Here is a 21,356-nt window from a genome sequence, read left to right as displayed (position 1 = left end):
GCAGCCGGGAATCAACACAGCGCCTGCTTCGCAGCTGAAAATTCACTGCATCACCTATCGAATTGACGCAGCACCTGCTCCTTCCTGCCAGCGTGCAGAGGATTTTCAGCGCATTGTCCCTGGGCGTCAAAATATCCCCACATTGCAGTGAGAAACCATGGCTGCGCTCCTGAAAATCGAAGCCTCACCTTGCAGCGTGGAAAGAAATGAGGCATCTTCTGTGCCGCTCCGGAAAATCCGATGCAGCACCTTATTTTTCAACACATCTCCTCCTATGCTGTCCACGTGTGTTGTATTTTTGACACATCCCAGGTGCTATGTGTTACAAGGATACACCCACTATTTCTTAAGAACTGAGAATCTTTAAAAATTTATATTTCAAATTGTGCTTATTGGATCTTTGTTCTTTGTATCTTATTTTATTCAGATAAATAATATCTAGTTTTCTAAACCTGTGTGGTGCATTTTTGTGGTGTTTTCAGGGTGTTACCATATGTTATTGCACAAAGCCTTTAAACAATGACTTCTAAGTAAGTCTGCCTGCTCTGTGCCATGGGGTGAGCACAGGATAATTTGGATTGTGTTGTGACTTACCCTCACTGGGATTGTGGTCCCTACTTGGACAAGGGTACATACCTCTGCCAACTAGAGACCCCATTTTTTACACTGGTGATCAGCAGTGAGGACAGGTCTTGTGTTTGTGCAGTGCCAGGCAATACCTACGTGTACACTACCCACCTACAGTCAAAGGTCTATTTGATTTGTTTTATTTTTCTGCAATTTTCCCTGCTTTGCATCTTTTAAATCTTATACATCATGTCTCTGTCTGCGTCCACAAGTGGAGCTGGGGAGTTTGACCTGGCTAAGCTGGAGGAGTACACAGTTACCTAGCTGAAGGGCTTTTGCAAGGGGATTGAGTACCTACCGTGGAGCCTCCAAGAAGGAGTACCAAAAGGCGCTGAGGGCCTGGGCAGAAGCTTGCTTCCAAGAGAATGATGAGTTGGGGGTGCAAGAGAATGGCTCTCTGGAGGAGCTGCCAACAGCGGTGGGGGATGAGGTCCCTGGATTTATGCACCCTGCGAGACAAGGGAGCAGTGTCTCAAGTCACAGCCTGACCCCAGAGTGAAGGAGAGAGGAGAGAGAATTCTGGCTGCAGTTGGCAAAATTAAAAATGGAGGCAGTGGTGGGGGGGGGGGGACTGAGAGAGCCCTGGCAGAAAATAAATTACTTCTGGCTCATGAACTGAGTCTAAAGGAACTGGACCTCAACGCTAGGCAGTGTGAGTCCAGCAGTGATGGTGGCACCATACGTACAGTACCTGATGGAGACAAGAAGGTTTGTATGCCCAAGGATATGGTGCCCAGTTACGTGGTGAGAGATGACATTGACAAGTGGTTTTCTGGTTATGAAGTTACACTGGGGGCACATGGGGTTCCTGAAGAGCACTGGGGAGCAGGTCTGTAGAAACACATGATACACTTGGGAGGGACACACTTCTGACACTTGAGGTTGGGGATCAAACTAAGTACACTCCAATGAAAGCCATTTTATTTGACAAACTTGGACTGACTCCAGAGACATATCGCCAAAGATTCAGGGACAGTAAAAAGCTCCCCAACCAATCCTGGGTAGACTTAATTGATTACTCCAGTAAGGCACTGAATGGCTGGATGCGGGTAGCAAACTCAGTGATTATGTTGGGTTGTGCAATTTAATCCTGAGAGAGCACATGCTCAGTATTTGTGTTGTAGAGTTGCGCCAGCACCTAGTGGACAGTAAGCTGACTGATCCCAGGAAGCTTGCTGAGGCGGTAGACCCATGAGCTAGCACCATAGTGTCCAAAATGGTGTCTGGGGGACACCCACAAAGGTGGTCAGGGTTCTCAACAGAAGAAAGAAGGGGGAGAAAAACGTAAAACTAATGAGTTCTCTAAAGGTCAGTCCCAGTCTGATCCTAAGAAGAAAGTTTTTTGATAACAAGACAGGGAAATGGGTTCCCCAATGTGCAGAGTGCACCAAGTATGGTCACTCTAAGGGCGACTCCAAGTGTCCAAAGAGGGCACAGCCCCCTACTGGTGGACAGCCACCTGGGTTGGCTAGTGTAGTGCTCCGGGAGGAGGTAGTCCTTGATAGCTTTTGGGGAACAGACAGAGGTAACCCTAGCATGCCTGAGGGATGCAGATATGGTGCCAAAAGCCCATACGCCTGCCAATACTTCAAAGTATAGTCAGTGGTTCACCATTAATGGGCAACGGGTGGAGGCTCTGAGTGACACAGGAGCCAGCATGCCTACTGTCAAGGGTCAGCTGGTGTCAGCAGAGCAGGTCCTACTGAGCACATTTCACCAATTCATAGTCGCTGACGATCGCGAGAGCCATCTACCGGTGGCTCTGGTTCCCTTTGAGTGGGGGGGTCTCTAGTACTCTGAAAGTAGCTGTGAGTCCTGCCATGCCTGTAGACTGTCTGTTAGAAAATGACCTAGAGCACACTACCTGGAGGGAGGTAGAGCTCAGTTCTCACTTGGAGCTGATGGGATTGCCTGAGTGGGTCTGCATGACCAAATGGTCCATGACTGCCCGGGAGGGGAATCAAGGGAATCTGGAGCCTGGAACAATGGCCCATACAGCTGCCAAGGAGAGGGGCCAGGGGTGTGGGAAACCATCCTCCGAATTTCCCACAGCAGAGTTTGACGGGTCCCTTAGGAGGAGGCCCCTGAGCCAACCGGGGAGGACATTGCCACTCTAGGTGACCTACATGAGCTTGCTGGCTGGCAATTGGAGGGTGGGCCCACGAGCTGTGGAGTACCCCAAGGATCCTTGTTGAGCTCCACGCTGTTCAACATCTACATGACCCCGATCGCCCCAGTCATCAGGAACTACGGTATGAACATTGTCTCCTACGCTGAGGACACCCAGCTGATCATCTCCCTGACCGAAAACCCCTGAACAGCCAAGAAGAATTTCAATCACGGGATGGAAGCTGTTGCCACCTGGATGAAGGAGAGCTGCCTAAAGCTGAACTCAGACAAGACTGAGATTCTCAACCTGGGACCTTCCTCCTCAGCCTGGGATGACTCCTGGTGGCCTACAATACTGGGCAGCCCAGCCACTCCCACAGACCATGCACGAAACCTCAATGTTGTCCTTGACTCGGCGCTCAGCTCACCATAACCAGACAGGTCAACTCCGTCACATCCACCTGCTTCTACACTCTTCGACTCATACAGAAGCTGTTTAGATGGATACCAACCGACTGCCGGAGAAGTGTGACACACACCCTGATCACGAGCAGAGTTGACTACAGCAACGCCCTTTATGCCGGAACCTCCAAGAAGAACCTGAGAAAACTGCAACAAATCCAGAACGCTGCTGCCAGACTCGTCCTGAACATTCCCTGCCAAGAACACATCACAAGACACATGAGAGACGTCCACTGGCTCACTGTCGAGAAGAGGATCAACTTCAACATCCTCGTACACTCCTACTGGGCCCTCCACAACATTGGACACAACTACCTCAACCACCATCTCACCTGCTACTCCCCTCACCTCACCTCAGACAGTCGCCATAGCTACCTCAATTCAGGAAGGACCTGAAGACCCACCGTGCCTTGAGGCCCTATGGGAGTAACGCAGTCTAAAAATAATTGATTGATTGATTGACCAATGGAGGAATTCTGCAAAGCGCAGAAAGGGTGTCCCACTCTTGAGGGCTTGAGGCGACAGGCCTCAGCTCATGCAGCAGGTGAAGCCTCTGGGGATCACCTCATTTACTCTCCTATGTAGTGAGCCTAAGGCTCTGGGTACTGGGCAGCACGTATGCTGGTGGTCCCCCAGTGTTAACGGGCCTTCCTACTGGGTTTAGCTCATGACATACCCCGTACAGCACATTTAGGACAGGACAAGACCTTTGTCAGGCTTGTCACACACTTCTATTGGCCCGAACGAAGACAGCCTCAGTTACATTCTGTAGGTCCTGCCCCACCTGCCAGACTAGTGGGAAATCAAGGAATAAGCTGAATGCTGCCCTAATCCCACTTCCTGTCATTGGCACCCCCTTTGAAAGTATGGACATGTACGTTATTGGTCCATTGGACCCCAAGACATCCCTAGGAAACAGGTTCATCCTGATCTTAGTGGACCATTCCACACGGTAACCAGCGGGGATTCCCTCTCAGGACAGTGACTGTACCTGTGGTGACCAGAACTTTGATGGAGATTTTTACCTGTGTAGGGTTCCCCAAAGAGATAGTGTCTGACAGAGGCACTAACTTCATGTCTGCGTACACGAAGTCCATATGGGATGCGTGTGGTGTAAATTACAAGTTCACCACACCCCATCACCTTCAATCCAGTGGTCTAATTGAGAGATTCAACAAGACATTGAAGGGCATGATTGCAGGCCTACCTGGGGCCTTGAGGCGAAAGTGGGACGTTCTCTTGCCATGCCTTCTCTTTGCTTACAGAGAGGTGCCCCAGAAAGGGGTAGAGTTTACCCTCTTCAAGCTTCTCTATGGTTATCCTGTAAGGGGGCATTTAAGCATTGTCAGGGAGGGGTGGAGGAAAACTCCCAGGAAACCCCTCCAGGATGTGGCCCTCCGTAACCAGATGCACCGGTTCTGGAGAAAGGCCAAAAGCAACATTGAGGCCAGTCAAGAGGTAATGAAATGCTGGTATGACAATAAGGCCACTCTGATGGACTTTCAACCTGGCGATAAAGTATGGGTCAGGAAACCACTAGAGCCCAGAGGTCTCCTGGACAGTTGGTTTGACCCATACAAAGTAAAGGAGTGCAAGGGGGAGGCCACTTATTTAGTGGACCTCCAGACCCCTAGGAGCACCCTTTCTCAAGCCTCACTTTAAGAGGTCTGAATTGAGCAGACTCCTTGTGACAGATGAGGGTGTGGAGGAGGAGAGTGAACCTCCCCCTGACCTCCTCTCTGCACAGGAAAGTGATGGGTCAGTGGAGGGTGACAACCTCTCTGACTCCCTGACCCTAGACCAGCGAGGTGATTGTTACCAGTTACTGGGACAGTTTTGTTCCCTGTTTCTCCCTCACCCCGGACTCACACATTTGTGTGTCCATGACATTGACACGGGAGACAGTCCCCCTGTAAAGAACAAAATGTACAGGTTGTCAGACAGGGTGCAGGCCAGCATCAAGGAGGAATTTGCCAAGATGCTAGCTTTTGGGGTAATTGAAGCCTATAACAGTCCCTGGGCCAGCCCAGTGGTATTGTTAACCAAAAGCTTCCCCACCGGGGATCAAACCAGAACTTCATGTCTGTGTGGACTACTGAGGTCTCAATTCCATCACAAAGACTGATGCCACCCCATCCCCAGAGCTGATGAGCTCATTGACAGGCTAGGCTCTTCCAAATTCCACAGTATCTTTGATTTGACATCAGGGTACTAGCAGATCTCCTTAACTGAGGTGGGAAAAGAGAGATCAGCATTCTCAACCCCTGAGGGACATTACCAATTCTGGGTGATGCCCTTTGGCTTGAATAATACCCCTGCTACCTTCCAACTGTTGGTCAACAGGGTCCTAGCTGGTAAGGAGGTGTTTTATGCTGCCCACTTATACGACATTGCCGTCTACAGTGCCAGCTGGGAGGAACACCTGCTTCACCCCTAAGAGGTGCTCCAGGCTTTACAACAGGCAGGGCTGATAATCATGGCTAGTAAGTGCCAGATTGGGCAGGGTTCCATGGTGTATTTGGGACACCTGGTAGGTGGTGGCAAGGTGCAGCCCCTCCAGGCCAAGATTGAAACAATCATGGCTTCCTTGGCAACCACCTAAAACCCAAACCGAAGTTAGAGCCCTCCTAGGCCCCACTGGTTACTGCCAAAGATTTGTTAAGGGATATGGCACCATTGTTGTCCCCTTAACTGAGCTGACGTCTAAGAAGCAGCCCAGGTTGGTGATCTGGACAGAGGCTTGTCAGAAAGCCTTTGATTCCCTCAAAGAAGCCATGTGCACAGCACCTGAGCTCAGGGCCTCTATTTACTCCAAGGATTTCATAGTGCATACGGACACTTCAGAGCATGGCATGGGACAGTCTTAGCACAGCTGGATGAGGAGGGCTTAGAACAACATTAGCAGGAGGTTACTCCCACTGGAACAGAAGTGGAGTGCCATTGAAAAAGAAGCATTTTCTGTGGTCTGGCCACTGAAAAAGCTGAGAACATAACTGATTGGGACTCACTTCCGGATTCAGACAGACCGCAGACCCATCAGATGGCTCATGCAGATGAGGGATGAAAATCCTAAACTCTTGAGGTGGTCCATCTCCCTCCAGGGTATGGACTTTACGGTGGAACATCGCCCGGGGACTGACCATGCCAATGCTGATGCTCTCTCCAGATTCTTCTGCCTTAGTGATGAGAGCTCCCAAGGGGTTGGGTAGCTCTCCCACCTTTCAGATGGGGGGGGGCACATGTTAGACCTGACAGCCTTTAGTTGGTCATCACCCAACCTTTTTTCTTGCCTCCCCCCATTTTTATGACCCTGTTTTTGCTGGTTTTGAGACTCTGCACACCTTACCACTGCTGCACAGTGCCTAATTGCATATGCTCTCTCCTCCAAGCATGCTAACATTGGTTCCTACCAAATTGGCATACTAAATTTACATGTAAGTCCATAGTAAAGTGCACTACATGTGCCCAAGACCTGTAAATAAAATGGTACTAGTGGGCCTGCAGCACTGATTGTGCCACCCACATAAGTAGCCCCTTAACCATGTCTCAGCCCTGCCACTGCAGGGAATATGTGTGCAGTTTCACTGCCACCTTGACTTGGCATTTAAAGCTACATGCCAAGCCTTAAACCTCCCTTTTACCACATATGTCACCCCTAAAGTAGGCCCTAGGTAACCCAAAGGGCAGGGGACTATAGAGGTAAAAGGCAGGACATGTAGTTATGTGTTTTACATGTCCTGAAAGTGAAAAACTCACCAATTCATTTTTCACTACTGTGAGGCTTGCTCCTCTCATGGACTAGCATTAGAACTGCCCTCATATACTTTTGAGTGGTAGATTCTGATCTGGAAGGCGTGGCTCTGTCATGTTTAGTATGACTAGAATGGTAATAGAAATTCCTGTTTACTGGTGGAGTAGGGTTTAATATTACTATTTTAGAAATGCCACTTTTAGAAAGTGGGCATTTGTCTGCACTTACTGCCATCTGTCCTTACTGCCTGTCTCGGATCCATGTCTGATCTGTACTGGTTGACAGCTCCCCTTGTGCATTCCACTCAGACAGCCATAAACACAGGACACTCTGTCACCTCTGCATTCTTCTGCCAACTAAATGGATCTCCCTGGGCAGGAAGGGCAAAGGGGCTCTCTCTTACATTTCAAAGGCCAGTGGTCTGCCCTCACACAAAGGACTGATAACCCCCCACAGGGATCCTGGCATACAGGACTGGGCTGAAAGGGGAACTTGTGCACCTCAAAACCACTTTTTGAAGTTTCACCCACTTCAAAGTCATTTTTGGGTATATAAACTATCTTAGACCTGGCATCTTTTGGCGTTTTGCTCCTGTCTTTTTGCCTTCTGACCGCGTGTTTTTATGGTATGCAGGACTCTGGTTTTGCTGGTTTATTGTCTTTGTGCACTTTACCACTGCTGACTATTGCTGAAGTAAGAGTGCTTCCTGTGTAAATTGTATTGGTGATTGTTTTTCCTTGATTGGCATATTTGATTTACTAGTAAGTCCATAGTAAAATGCACTATGCATGCCCAGGGCCTATAAATCAAATGCTACTAGTGGGCCTGCCGTACTGATTGTGCCACCCACATGAGTAGCCCTGTAAACATGTCTCAGACCTGCCGCTGCAGTGTCTGAGTGTGCAATCAGGCACTGCTAATTCGACCTTGCAAGTGTACACTCTTAACAGGCCCAAACCTTCCCTTTAACTACATGTAAGGCACCCCTAAGGTGGGCCCTAGGTAGCCCCACGTATTTGAAGGGTGGCACATAAATTGGTGTGTTTTACATGCCCTGATAGTGAAATACAGCTGAATTATTTTTTCACTATTATAAGGCCTATCTCTCCGTAGGTTAACATGGTAAATGCCTTTAAATATCTTTTAAGTGCAGTTTCCCATTGGGAGCAGATAGAGATCCGGACTTTGGGGTCTCTAAACTCACAATTTAATAATGCATCTGTTAGTAGAGTTGTTTTTTAGATTGTCGTTTGAAAATGCCACTTTTAGAAAGTGGGCATTTACTTGCTTAACCATTCTGTGTCTCTGCCTGCCTATGGAATTCACATCTGGGTCAGACTGACTATGGGCCGTTTGGGATTTCTCTCTAGACAGTGACACAAAGGAAGCTGGGTATAGCCTGCATATCCTGCTAAGTCTCCTGGGCTCGAGAGGGGAGGAAGGAGATGACATCTCCATCAGAAGGGTTGTGCTGTCCTCAGAAAGTGCAGTCTCTGGCCCCCTGGAGTGTGCCTGGAGCCAGGCCTGGCAAGGCAGGATCTTGTGAACAAGAGACTTTCTTTTGAAGTTTGCCTACTTCAAAGGCCAGGATTTGTGTAAGTAGTGGACCCAAAACCCTATACTTTTATAAGACGTCTGGATTAAGAGGAACCTATCAATCAATCAATCAATCACTGCATTTGTAAAGCGCGCTACATACCCGCGAGGGTCTCAAGGCGCTGGGGAGGGGGGGTGCTACTGGTCGAAGAGCCAGGTCTTGAGGAGTCTTCTGAAGGCCAGCAGGTCCTGGGTCTGTCGTAGGATGGTGGGGAGAGTGTTCCAGGTCTTGGCGGCGAGGTAGGAGAAGGATCTGCCGCCGCCGGTGGTTTTTCGGATGCAGGGGACTGTGGCGAGGGCGAGGTTGGCTGAGCGGAAGCTTCGGGTGGGGGTGTGGAAGCTGAGTCGGTTGTTGAGGTAGGTGGGTCTGGTGTTGTGCAGTGCTTTGTGTGCGTGGATCAGGAGCTTGAAGGTGATCCTTTTGTTGACAGGGAGCCAGTGCAGGCCTCTCAGGTGGAGTGTGATGTGGCTGCGGCGGGGGACATCGAGGATGAGTCGGGCCGAGGCGTTCTGGATGCGTTGGAGTCGTCTCAGGAGCTTGTTTGTAATTCCTGAGTAGAGGGCGTTCCCGTAGTCGAGTCTGTTGGTGATGAGGGCCTGGGTAACGTTTTTTCTCATGTCGAGGGGGATCCATTTGAAGATCCTGCGGAGCATGCGGAGGGTGTTGAAGCAGGACACGGAGACGGCGTTGACTTGCCTGGTCATGGAGAGAGTGGAGTCGAGGATGACCCCCAGGTTGCGTGCGTGGTCCGTGGGTTCCGGGGCTGTGCCTAGTGACGTGGGCCACCAAGAGTCGTCCCAGGCTGATGGGGTGGGTCCGAGAATGAGGACCTCCGTCTTGTCTGAGTTCAGCTTCAGTCTGCTGTCCTTCATCCAGTCGGCTACGGCCTTCATTCCACGGTGGAGGTTAGCTTTGGCGGTGTGGGGATCTTCGGTGAGGGATATGATCAGCTGGGTGTCGTCGGCGTAGGAGATGATGTTGAGGTTGTGTTGTCGTGCGACATGGGCGAGGGGGGCCATGTAGATATTGAACAGTGTCGGGCTGAGGGAGGATCCCTGTGGGACGCCGCAGATGATCTCGGTGGTTTTGGAGCGGAAGGGTGGGAGGCGGACGCTCTGTGTTCTGCCGGAGAGGAAGGATGTGGTCCAGGCCAGGGCCTTCTCTTGGATACCGGCGTGATGGAGGCGTGCTGATAGGGTGCGGTGGCAGACCGTGTCAAAGGCTGCTGATAGGTCCAGGAGGATGAGGGCGGCTGTTTCTCCTTTGTCCATCAGGGTCCGGATGTCGTCAGTGGCAGCGATGAGGGCGGTCTCGGTGCTGTGGTTATTGCGAAAACCAGATTGGGACGGGTCCAGGATGTTGTTGACTTCGAGGTAGCGGGTCAGCTGTTTGTTGACAATCTTCTCGGTCACTTTTGCCGGGAAAGGGAGCAGGGAGATGGGCCGGAAGTTCTTGAGGTCCTTGGGGTCCGCCTTGGGCTTCTTCAGAAGGGCGTTGATCTCGGCGTGCTTCTAGCTTTCTGAGAAGGTTGCTGTCTCGAAGGAACAGTTGATTGTTTTCCGGAGGTGGGGCGCGATGGCTGCGCTGGCTTTGTTGAAGACGTGGTGAGGGCAGGGGTCCGATGGGGATCCGGAGTGGATGGAGTTCATGGTTTTGATGGTGTCTTCGTCGCTGACGCTGGACCAGACGGTCAGGCGACTAGTGCGAGTGGTAGTCGCAGGGGTGGTGGACTCGGTGGTGGGTGCGGGGGGGTCGGGGTTGAAGCTGTCGTGGATGTCGGTGATCCTGTGGTGGAAGAAGGTGGCCACGGAGTCGCACAGGTCTTGAGATGGCGGGATGTCGTTGGTGATGGAGCTGGGGTTGGAGAGTTCTTTCACGATGCTGAAGAGCTCTTTGGTGTTGTGTGCGTTGTTGTTTAGGCGGTCCTTGAAGGCGGTCTTCTTGGCGGTCCTGATGAGTTGGTGATGTCTGCGGGTGGCGCTCTTGAGGGCTGTGTGGTTGTCTGGTGTTCGGTCGTGGAGCCATTTCTTCTCCAGCTTCTGACAGGTGTGCTTGGAGATCCGGAGGTCCTCGGTGAACCAGGCGGCTTTCTTGTTGGTGTGGTTGGTTGTAAAGGTCTTGAGAGGGGCGAGGGTGTTGGCTCAGTCGTTGATCCACTGTGTGAGGTAGGTCGCGGCGGTGTCTGGGTCGGTGGGGTCGGTGGGTGATCTCACGGCGAGGGCGGTAGTCAGTTGGTCCTCGGTGACCTTGCCCCAGCAGCGGCGTGGTAGCTGCTGGGTGCGGTGGGTTTTCTGAAGGTGAAGTGGACGCATCTGTGGTCAGTCCAGTGTGGTACGGTGGTGTGGTTGAAGGAGACATGGGGGCTTGCGGAGAAGATGGGGTCGAGCGTGTGTCCAGCGGCGTGAGTGGGTGTCGTTACGAGCTGTTTGAGTCCGAGGTTGGCGAGGTTGTCAATCAGGGCGGTGGAGTTGGCGTTGTTGTTGTTCTCGAGGTGGAAGTTCAGGTCCCCGAGGAGGATGTAGTCCGTGGAAGCGAGGGCGTGGGTGCTGATGAGGTCGCGATGGTGTCACTGAACTGTGGGCGGGGTCCGGGAGGTCTGTAGATGAGAGTTCCTCTGAGGGTGGTGTTTGGGTCGGTGTGGATCTGGAAGTGCATGTGCTCGGCGGTGGTGAGGGTGTCATCGGTGTTCGTTGAGATTTTGATGGAGTCTTTGTGGATGATGGCGATTCCTCCTCCCACTCCGTTGGTGCGGTCTCTGTGGGAGATCTTGTAGCCCTGTGGGATGGCTGTGGCGATGTCTGGTGCTGAGGTGGCGTTCAGCCAGGTCTCAGTCAGGAAGGCAACGTCGGGGCGGTGGAGTCTAGGAGGTCCCAAAGTTCGATGGCGTGCTTGCGAGCGGAGCGGGTGTTGAGGAGGATGCAGCGGAGGTGGTTGGTTCTCTGGCTGGTGGTGTAGAGGGTTGGATGCTGGTGAATCTGCAGTTCCGGCAGGTGAAAGGCCCCTGGGTGCGTTTCGGTGTGGCCCGGTAGCAGGGGTGGTCTCGTCTGGTGTTGAGTGCGTGGAGGGTGCTTGCATCGTAGTGCAGTCTGGCGGTGCGGGTTCCAGGGGTTCTGGTGCTGGGTGCGGTCCAGGCGCGGACGGGCGCAGACGGGCTTGCCTTAGGCGCGCCCGCTTCGCGGCCTCCATATGAGGGCAGAGGGAGGGAGGAGCAGCTGGGAGGTGGGAGCGGGGCGGCCAATGGGAGTGAAGGGGGCGGGGCAGCAGGGGCTCAGCAGCAAGGCCAATGAGAAGAGTTGAAGAGCTGGAGGAGGAGTACTGCCCCTTTGCTGTGTGCACTTTGCTGGGTTGGCCTGCAGTTGCTGCTTCTGCCTTAAAGTGGGAGGGCAAAGACTGGACTTTGCTGTGGTTCCTGCTTGTGAAGTTTTTCCAAGGGCTTGCAATAGAGCTTGCCTCCTGTTGGAAGTCTCAGAGACATCACAGACTTCAGCTTCATCTACCTACAGCACTGGGAACTGTGTGTTTTGTGCTGCAACAGAAGAAAAACCACTGTGACACTGTTAACAACACCGCTGCCTGTACCATGACCTGACGATGCCACATGGAGCTGTGCCCCACGTCGCACCGCAATCCTGGTCTCACCGACGTTGCCACATGATGCGTCACCCAGCTGCTGCTTACACCGTGACCTGCAGGCCCCACACTCCGCATTGCCTTGCTCACACTGCAGCCTTGGTATCCCTGATGACTCTGCCCCACACTGACGCCACTGCCTGCACCGTGGCCTGCGGACACTGCTTGTGAGGTACACAATGCACCGTCCTGCCCTGCACCGCAGCTCCGGTTTTACTGACATCAGCATCATCAACTCCAGCATCGTCAACTGACACCCCTGTCTGCACTGCGACCAATGGGCACCGCACAGAGCTTGCTGACGATAGCGATTCAGCAACGACTATGCCGCTGCCTGCACCATGACCTGGTGGCACCACATGAGGCACCACATGTCGCACCGCTCCGCTTCACACCGCAGCCCTAATCTCACTGATGCCACAGGATGCCGTCACCGAGTTTCTGCCTGCACTGTGACCTGTCGGCACCGCACATCACATCGTCCTGCTTTGCACCGCAGCCCCAACACCATCAACGCCAGCGCTCCTGACTTCATGATCAGCCCGGAGTTTGATCTGCAACACATGTGACTTCAAGAGCCTGACGACCTCTGTAGGACCTCCAGAACCGACACCCACTATGCCGGCGATGCCGCACTCTGGATCTCATTGCAAGGATCACAATGCCCTACATTTCCAAGGTACTGTTTGCGGGTCTTCCCGACACCATAGCTGGCTCGAGATGCCACAGCTGGCCTGAACTGTAGATTTGTTGTTCATGATGTGGTGATAGCCCAGACAGAACTATTGACCTCAAGGAACTTTATTTTTAAGTTAATTCTTGCAAAATTCTTATATTTATTACTGTATGTTGGATTCTTCTAGTTTTGGTCTTGTTTTAAACAGATAAATATTGGTTATTTTTCTAAAATGAGTGTGTTGTCCTTTTGTAGTGTTTTCACTGTATTACTGTGTGTTATGTGCAACTGCTTTACACATTTCTTCTGAGATAAGCCTGACTGCTCGTGCCAAGCTACCAAAGGGGTGATCAGGGGTTATATGAGCTGGGTATCTCCCTTATCCTGACTAGAGTGAAGGTCCCTACTTGGACAGGGTGCAAACCGACCAAATCAGACACTTCTAAACCTACACCTGGACTCTGTCAGAGAGGCTGACTGGCTGCCCAAAGGACTCATCTGGGCTACTTTGATGAAGGACTGCTTTCCTGCTTGTTGCACTGCTGCCTGGTACTCCTGACTCTGCTGGAAGGGCTCTGCCTTCCTCCTGAAGTACTCTTCAAGGGCTTGTATTGAGCTTGTCTCCTGTTCCTGAAGTCTCAGGGCCAACAAAGACTTCACCCTTTTAAAAAATTCTTGTGCTTTGGAAAATCGTCGCACAGCCAACAGGAACAACGTAGCACCGGACTTGTAACTGGGATTTGATGCAGCACCTGCTTTGCGGCCTAAAATGTAACTGCATCACCTACCGAATTGAAGCAGCACCTGCGCCTTTCTACCAACGTGCCCAGGGTTTTCAATGCATAGTCCCTGGGCATCGAAATATCCCCGCATCACAGTGAGGAACCAATGCTGTGCTCCTGAAAGTCGATGCATCACATTGCAACATGGAAAGAAATTACGCATTGTCCGTGCCGCACCTGAAAATTCGACACAGTACCTTACTTTTCAACGCATCTCCTCCTCTGCGGTTCTCGTGCTTTGTATGTTCGCTGCATCCCCGGTACTGTGTGTTACAAGAATACAGCCAATGTTTCTTAACAACTGAGACTCTTTGGAACCTTTAAAAATTGATATTTCAACTTGTGTTCATGGGATTTTTGTTGTTTTGGTCTTTTTTTTATTCAGATAAATAATATCTATTTTTCTAAACCTGTGTGGTGTATTTGTGGTGTTTTCACTGTGATTACAAATTCCTGGCAAAGGCCTTGTGTTAGACCTGACAGTCTTAGGGTAGTCTTCCCCCAAACCTTTTGCCTGCTTGCCTTACATTTTTGCTGATTTTTTTGTTGGCCTTAGGACTCTGAACACTTTACCCATGCTGAACAGTGCTAAAGTGCATGTGCTCTCTTCCTAAGACATGGGCTGATTGGTATATACCTAACTGCCATATTTAATTTACCTTAGTAAAGGTACTTACCCCATATACCAGGTCCGAGCAGCCATGGCTTATCTAGGAGACATGCAAAGCTCATGCAATACCACTGTAGTCACACAGTACTTGCACACGTGAAAGAAAATACTCAGGGGCATATTTATACTCTGTTTGCGCAGAATGTGCATCAAAAAGTTTGACACACATTCGGCGCAAACCGTGCTCCATATTTAAACTTTGACGCCCGCGGACGTCAAAATTCCTCTGTGTGAGTTTTTTTTGTATGCGGGAAACTGCCTTGTGTTAATGACATGCAAGGTAGGCATTCCCGCCCAAAAAATGACTTTAAGGCCTGTGCGCCTTATTTATACTCCTGGGTCAGTTTAACGCCTGTTTCAGGGCAGGCGTTAAGGGACCTGTGGGCTCACTTCCATGGTCTCAGACCATGGAAGGAGTCCAGAGGTGCCCTTCGCTGCCCCCAGGGACACCCCCTGCCACCCTCGCCCACCCCTGGAGGACACCCATGGTTGGGGGGACCCATCCCAGGTAAGTACAGGTAAGTTGAGGTAAGTATTTTCTCTTTTTTTTAAAGTGGCATGGGGGGGCCTAATTTGCCCCCCCTACATGCCACTGTGCCCAACGACCATGCCCATAGGACAGAAGTCCCTTGGGCATGGCCATTGGGCAAGGGGGCTTGATTTCAATGGGGATTGTGCGTCAAAAAATGGTGCAAGTCCAGTTTGAGGCATGATTTTTGCCTCAAACCTGACTTACACCATTTTTTGATGCACAAACCCCATTCTCCCCTACGCCGGGGCTTCCTGGTTTGAGTCATTTTTTTTTACTCTGACCAGTCCGCAGCGCCAGCTAACGTCAATCGTTAAATAAGGCGGCCGTAGGAATGGCGTTAGCCGGAGGTAAAAAAAATTATGAAACCAGCGCCGGTGCTGTTTTGCGTCAAAAAGTATAAATATGTAAAAACAGTAACAAAACAGTGCAAATAGTGAAAATCGCAATAGATAGCAATGGGCCTAAGGGGAACACAAACCATGTACTAAAATAGTGGAATGCAAAAGTCGGTCTCTCACCTAGGCAAGTGTAGTGTGTAGAGGGGTGCTGGGAGTGTAAGAAAACACCAAAGGTAAGTAATAGAACTGTCAGACATGGCATCCTTGGCGTGGTCTCCCCTAACTTTTTGCCTCTGTTTCTCAAGTTGTTGATGTCTGCTGGACTCTGTTCTTGCTGTTTCTGTTACTCTGGGCACTTTACCACTGCTATCCAGTGCTGAAGTGCAAGTGCTCCTGTGTAAAATGTGTATGTAATTGGATTTCCATGATTGGCATATGTGATGTACTGGTAAGTCTCTAGTACAGTGCACTAGAAATGCCCAGGGCCTGTAAATCAAATGCTAGTGGTCCTGCAGCACTGGCTGTGCCATGCACATTAGTAGCCCTGTAAACATGGCTCAGACCTGCCACTGCAGTGTCTGTGTGTGCAGATTTTAACTGCCAATTCGACTTGCCAAGTGTACCCACTTGCCAGGCCTAAACCTTCCCTTTTCTTACATGTAAGACACCACCTAAAGAAAGCCCTAGGTAGCCTCAGGTTGCAGTGTATGGTTAAGGCAGGACATATAGTAATGTGTTGTATATGTCCAGACAGTGAAATACTGCCAAATTCGGTTTTTACTGTTGCAAGGCCTGTCCCTCTCATAGGTTAACATGGGGGCTACCTTTAAATATGATTAAAGTGTAAATTCCATTTGGGAGCGGATGGGCATGTGGAGTTTGGGGTCTCTGAGCTCACAATTAAAAAATGCATCTTTTAGTAAAGTTGATTTTAAGATTGTGTGTTTGAAAATGCCACTTTTAGAAAGTGAGCATTTTCTTGCTTATACCATTTCTGTGACTCTGCCTGTTTGTGGATTCCCTGTCTGGGTCAGTTTGACAGTTGAGCTGGTTGCACCTCACACTAGACAGTAGCACAAAGGGAGCGGGGGTGTAGTCTGCATTTCCTGACGAGCCATCTGTGCTAGGATCGCGGCTGGAAGATCGGCGCACACAGCTGGAGAAACAACACGCAACACCTGCTGATGGAGGCTGATAACATCGCAGCCCACATTGAGCGGTTTTGCTGATATCGTGTGGCAGGATTTTCAATGCAAGCCTTGCTGGGCACGGAAAAACAATGCAACACCTGCCTGGACCCGAGTGCTTGCCCAGATCGACGCATTGCTCTCCTGCGGAGAGGAAAAACAACACACGCTGACCCGACCGGAGAAGGAGAAACGACACGCAGTCTCGCTTACGGGTGAGAAATCAACACATCGCTAACCTTTTTCGATGCACACTCGCCCGTGCATGTAATTGTGACGCTACCCAGGTACTTTTCAATGCTAACAGTGTTTTTACTGTGTTATGAACGATTTAAGACTCTTTGTCCAAGGCCGATGATTGTTTTATTACAGAGCATGTATGGGTGACTCATTTTAGGAAAGTATTTTGCCCAGGAAATGATGACAATGATATCCTGCATGAAGATAATCTTACTGCACATTCCATTTTAGACTCTCATACTAAGGCCCTGGACATTACCTATGATCTCTATGAGGTCTTAAGCGCCATTAATCGGCTAAGGCAGGTAAAGGCTCCTGGCCCTGACGGGGTCCCTGCTGACCTTTTTAAATCTGAAATTGACCTCTGGTGGCCTTTAGTCACAAATGTGTTGAATAGCGCGGTAAATAGTAATATACCCATTTCATGGAAATCGGCTATCATTGTTCTCATATTCAAAAAAGGAAACAGATTCGATCCCTCCTGTTATAAACCAATCTCCCTTATTGATTCATCTGCAAAGATTTTAGGAAATGTGATTTTATACCGACTAGAAGATTGGTTGACTGAGGCCCAGATCTTATCCCCAATTCAATTCGGTTTCAGACCTGGCGTAGGCACAACTGAGCAAGTTTTAAATCTGCATCTGATACTTAGTAAATACGTGACAGCCAAAAAAGAGTATATTCATATGGCATTCATTGATCTTACTAGTGCTTTCAATATGGTTAATAGGTCAAAGTTATGGCAAATTTTGGGAGCTTTAGGTTGCGATACATCCCTTTTGGAGCTTATTAAACACCTACATTCAGATTTAATGATTTCAGTTCAGACTGGCTCATATGGTCAGAGAACTCCTTCTATTCCATCAACAAGGGGCGTAAGACAGGGATGTATCCGAGCGCCATTCTTTTTTTGATATACATCAATGAGCTTTATGATTCGCTGGTAAAACATGGAAAGGATGTACCTAAGATGGGCCAGAAACCGATTCCAGTTTTGTTATATGCTGATGATGCAGTGTTATTCGCCCGTACTGCAAATGGCTTACAGGGACTTTTGGACCTATTTTATAATTTCATGTTGAACCTTGATCTGAAAGTAAACTACCCTAAGACTTTCGTTATGACATGTGGCCCACGTAATGCAAAGTCCAAACAATTAATTATGGGAGGACATACTTTAAATAAGGTAAAAGATTTCTGTTATCTAGGTATGTATATGAGTTCCTCTTTGTCCTGGAAGACACACATTAATTTTAAGTTTCAACAGTTGACAAGGAACAACGAAGCAATTTTTTGCTTTACCAGTAAATTAGGTCACAGACCCCTTGCACAGATGAAAACACTCTATAATTCCAAGTGTGCTGCAGCAGTCTTATACGGGGCAGGAGTTTGGGGCTACAATAAAATACCCTCTCTCCAAAGGGTCAAAAATAAATTCCTGCGTAAACTACTGACGGTTCCAAAGTGTATAGCAAACATTATCAGCCATGAGGAAACTGGTCAACGCTTTTTGGAGGATAGGGTCTCTATTGCTCCTCTACTGCTATGGATTAGATGCTGGCTGAATCCTGCGGCGAAACTTGTCCAAGACTGTATCTCTGATTGTTTACATTTGGATAATTCAAATAGGATCCCCTGGCTTGCGTTTTTGCGAAACTCTTTTGAGAAGCTAGGGCTTAGGTATATGTTCGACGAACCTCATCTGTTAACCACAAACTCTAGGTCTGTCCTGAAGTCAATTTATGGCGAACATACATCAGAGCTGAGATTTTATAGCTCCCTGAATTTGAAAACTTTTGACTCATATTCCCGGATTATAACAGTTTCAAGTCTTGAACCTTATTTGATCTGGTTCTCTAGTACAAAAAAATCCTCTCTCTTAACTCTTTTTAGATTCAACTTGATTCATTTTAAGGTAGCCTTTCCCGAACCATGTATCTGGAAAAAGGACCTACCACCCTGTCCCTGTGATTCCAAGTCAAAGCAGAGCACTTTAATTTTTTTTCTCTTTTGCTCTTTATATGCTGCTCCTAGAAATATTTTTATTTTACCCATTTTATGTCATCCTAGACCTATCCACTATAAGGAAGCTTTATTATATTTTCAGAGACTGTCAGACATTCAAACCTGTCACCTTGTATTACATTTTGTTACAGTTTCTTTAAGCATTAGAAATAGGTCTATTTTATTTTAATCTTTATATGTTTGTGAGAGATTTCTATTTTGAGACAATATCTGTAAACCTGTGCTTTGTGATTTTTAATTATGTTATAGTATATTTATTTGTTACATGCCAAGGGGATTTAGCCCGGATGTTTACACGGTGCTTTTAGATTTTGTCTTATTGCTTTTATGGTGTTTTATATTATTTATTGATTCATAATATGTGTTTTTGCATGCACTTTTATGGCATTTGCCGAATAAAGTTGTTTGACTGACTGACTGACTGACTCTTTTGCTTTTTAAAATTAATAACTTGAAATTAATAACTTGACTTGTGTATGTTGGAGTTTTGTCATTTTGGTCTTGTTTTGTTTAGATATGTATGTCCTATTTTTCTAAACCTCTGTAGTGTGATTTTGTAGTGTTTCAATGAGTTACTGTGTGTGTTGGTACAAATACTTTACACCTAGACTCTGAAGTTAAGCCTGCCTGCTTGTGCCAAGCTACCATGGGGGTGAGCTGGGATTAACTGGGGATGATTCTCCTTTACCCTGACTAGAGTGAGGATCCTTGCTTGGACAGGGGGTAACCTGACTGCCAACCAAAGATCCAATTTCTAACATTGGTGATCAGTGGTTGGGATTGGACTTGTATTTGTACTTGACATACAGTGATTAAGTGTACACTACTTTTTATAGAAAGTGAGCATTTTCTTGCTTATACCCTTTTTGTGACTCTTCCTGTTCGTGGATTCCCTGTCTGGGTCAGTTTGACAGTTGAGCTGGTTGCACTTCACACTAGACAGTGACACACAGGGAGCTGGGGTGTAGTCTGCATTTCCTGACGAGCCATCTGTGCTAGGATCGCGGCTGGAAGATCAACGCACGCAGCTTAAGAAACAACACTCAACACCCGCTGATGGAGGCTGATAACATCGCAGCCCACATTGCGCGGTTTTGCTGATACCGTGTGGCAGGATTTTCGATGCAAGCCTTGCTGGGCACAGAAAAATGACGCAACACCTTCCGGACCCGAGTGCTTGCCTGGATCGACACATTGCTGTAGGAGGCTGGCTTGGCTTATAGTGGGTACCTTGTTGTACTTACACCTTGTGCCAGGTCCAGTTATCCCTTATTGGTAGATTAGAGGTGTTCTAGCAGCTTAGGCTGATAGATGTAGCTATAGCAGAGCAGCTTAGGGTGAACTAGGAGACATTCAAAGCTCCTACTGTACCACTTATATCACTTAGCACTATATCATAAGAAACACAATACTCAGAGTTACTAAAAATAACTTTATTTTAGTGACGATATGCCAAAAGTATCTCAGAGGATATAATCCCTTAGGAGGTAAGCAATATACACAAAATATATACACACAAACCAAAATCAGGTAAGAAACAGTTAGAAAAGTAGTGCAGACAATGTAGAATCACAATAGAATGCAATAGGGAGAAATAGGACTAGGGGCAGCACAAACCATATACTCCAAAAGTGGAATGCGAACCACGAATGGACCCCAGGCCTAGTGTAGTGTGTAGAGGGTCGCTGGGAGTGTAAGAAAACACTAATGGTGTCCAAGCTTCCCCACCCCAAGACCCTGAAAAGTAGGAGTAAAGTTACCCTACTACCCCAGAAAGACAGTAAAGTTGAGATAGGGGATTCTGCAAGGACAACAACTGACTGCAAAACACTGAACACGGATTCCTGGACCTGAGGACCTGTAAAGGAAGGGGACCAAGTCCAAGAGTCACGCAAGTGTCCAGGGGGGGCAGGAGCCCACTAAACCCTGGATGAAGGTGCAAAAGGGCTGCCTCCGGGTGGAAGAAGCCAAAGATTCTGCAACAACGGAAGGTTCCAGGAACTTCTCCTTTGGTCAGAAGATGTCTCATGGCTGCTGGAGGATGCAGAGTTGTTTCCACGCAGAAAGACCGCAAACAAGCCTTGCTAGCTGCAAGAGTCGCGGTTGTGGATTTTGGGTGCTGCTAGGGACCAGGAAGGACCAGGAGGTCACCCCTTGGAGGAGGAGACAGAGGGGGTGCTCCGCAACACAGAGAGCCCATGCAGAAGCAGGCAGCACCTGCAGAAGCACATGAACAGGCACTTAGAAGATCTGAGGATGATGGTCGACTCAGAGCAACAAAAGAGGGTCCCAAGACGTCGGAGTCCAACTCAGCAAGTTAGGTAATGCAGGACGGAGTGCTGGGGACCTGGGCTAGGCTGTGCACAAAGGAAGTCTTGCAAAAGTGCACAGAAGCCCGAGCAGCTGCAGTTCACGCAGTATACAGGATTACTGTCTGGCGTGGGGAGGAAAGGACTTACCTCCACCAAATTTGGACAGAAGGGCCACTGGACTGTGGAAGACACTTGGACCCAGCTCCTGTGTTCCAGGGACCACGCTCGTCAGGATGAGAGGGGACCCAAAGGACCAGTGATGCAGAAGTTTGGTGCCTGCATTAGCAGGGGGAAGATTCCGTCGACCCACTGGAGATTTCTTCTTGGCTTCCAGTGCAGGGTGAAGGCAGACCTGCTCTCAGAGCATGCACCATCAGGAAACAGTTGAGAAAGCCGGCAAGATGAGGCGCTGCAA

General features: G+C 49.1%; 1 protein-coding gene across 1 annotated transcript in view; it reads left to right on the top strand.

The window, feature by feature from the left end:
* Positions 1–21,356, top strand: part of LOC138301648 (SRSF protein kinase 2-like) — a 728,951-nt gene that overhangs the window by 598,914 nt on the left and 108,681 nt on the right. Inside the window, exon 7 of the mRNA XM_069242163.1 lies at positions 16,833–16,906. Coding sequence (XP_069098264.1) covers positions 16,833–16,906 — 74 coding nt within the window. The remainder of the gene's footprint in view (positions 1–16,832; positions 16,907–21,356) is intronic.

Source organism: Pleurodeles waltl, chromosome 6, assembly GCF_031143425.1.
Source record: "Pleurodeles waltl isolate 20211129_DDA chromosome 6, aPleWal1.hap1.20221129, whole genome shotgun sequence".
NCBI lineage: Eukaryota > Metazoa > Chordata > Amphibia > Caudata > Salamandridae > Pleurodeles > Pleurodeles waltl.
The sequence above is the reverse complement of the archived record's forward strand: the minus strand, read 5'-3'. Positions and strand labels throughout refer to the sequence as shown.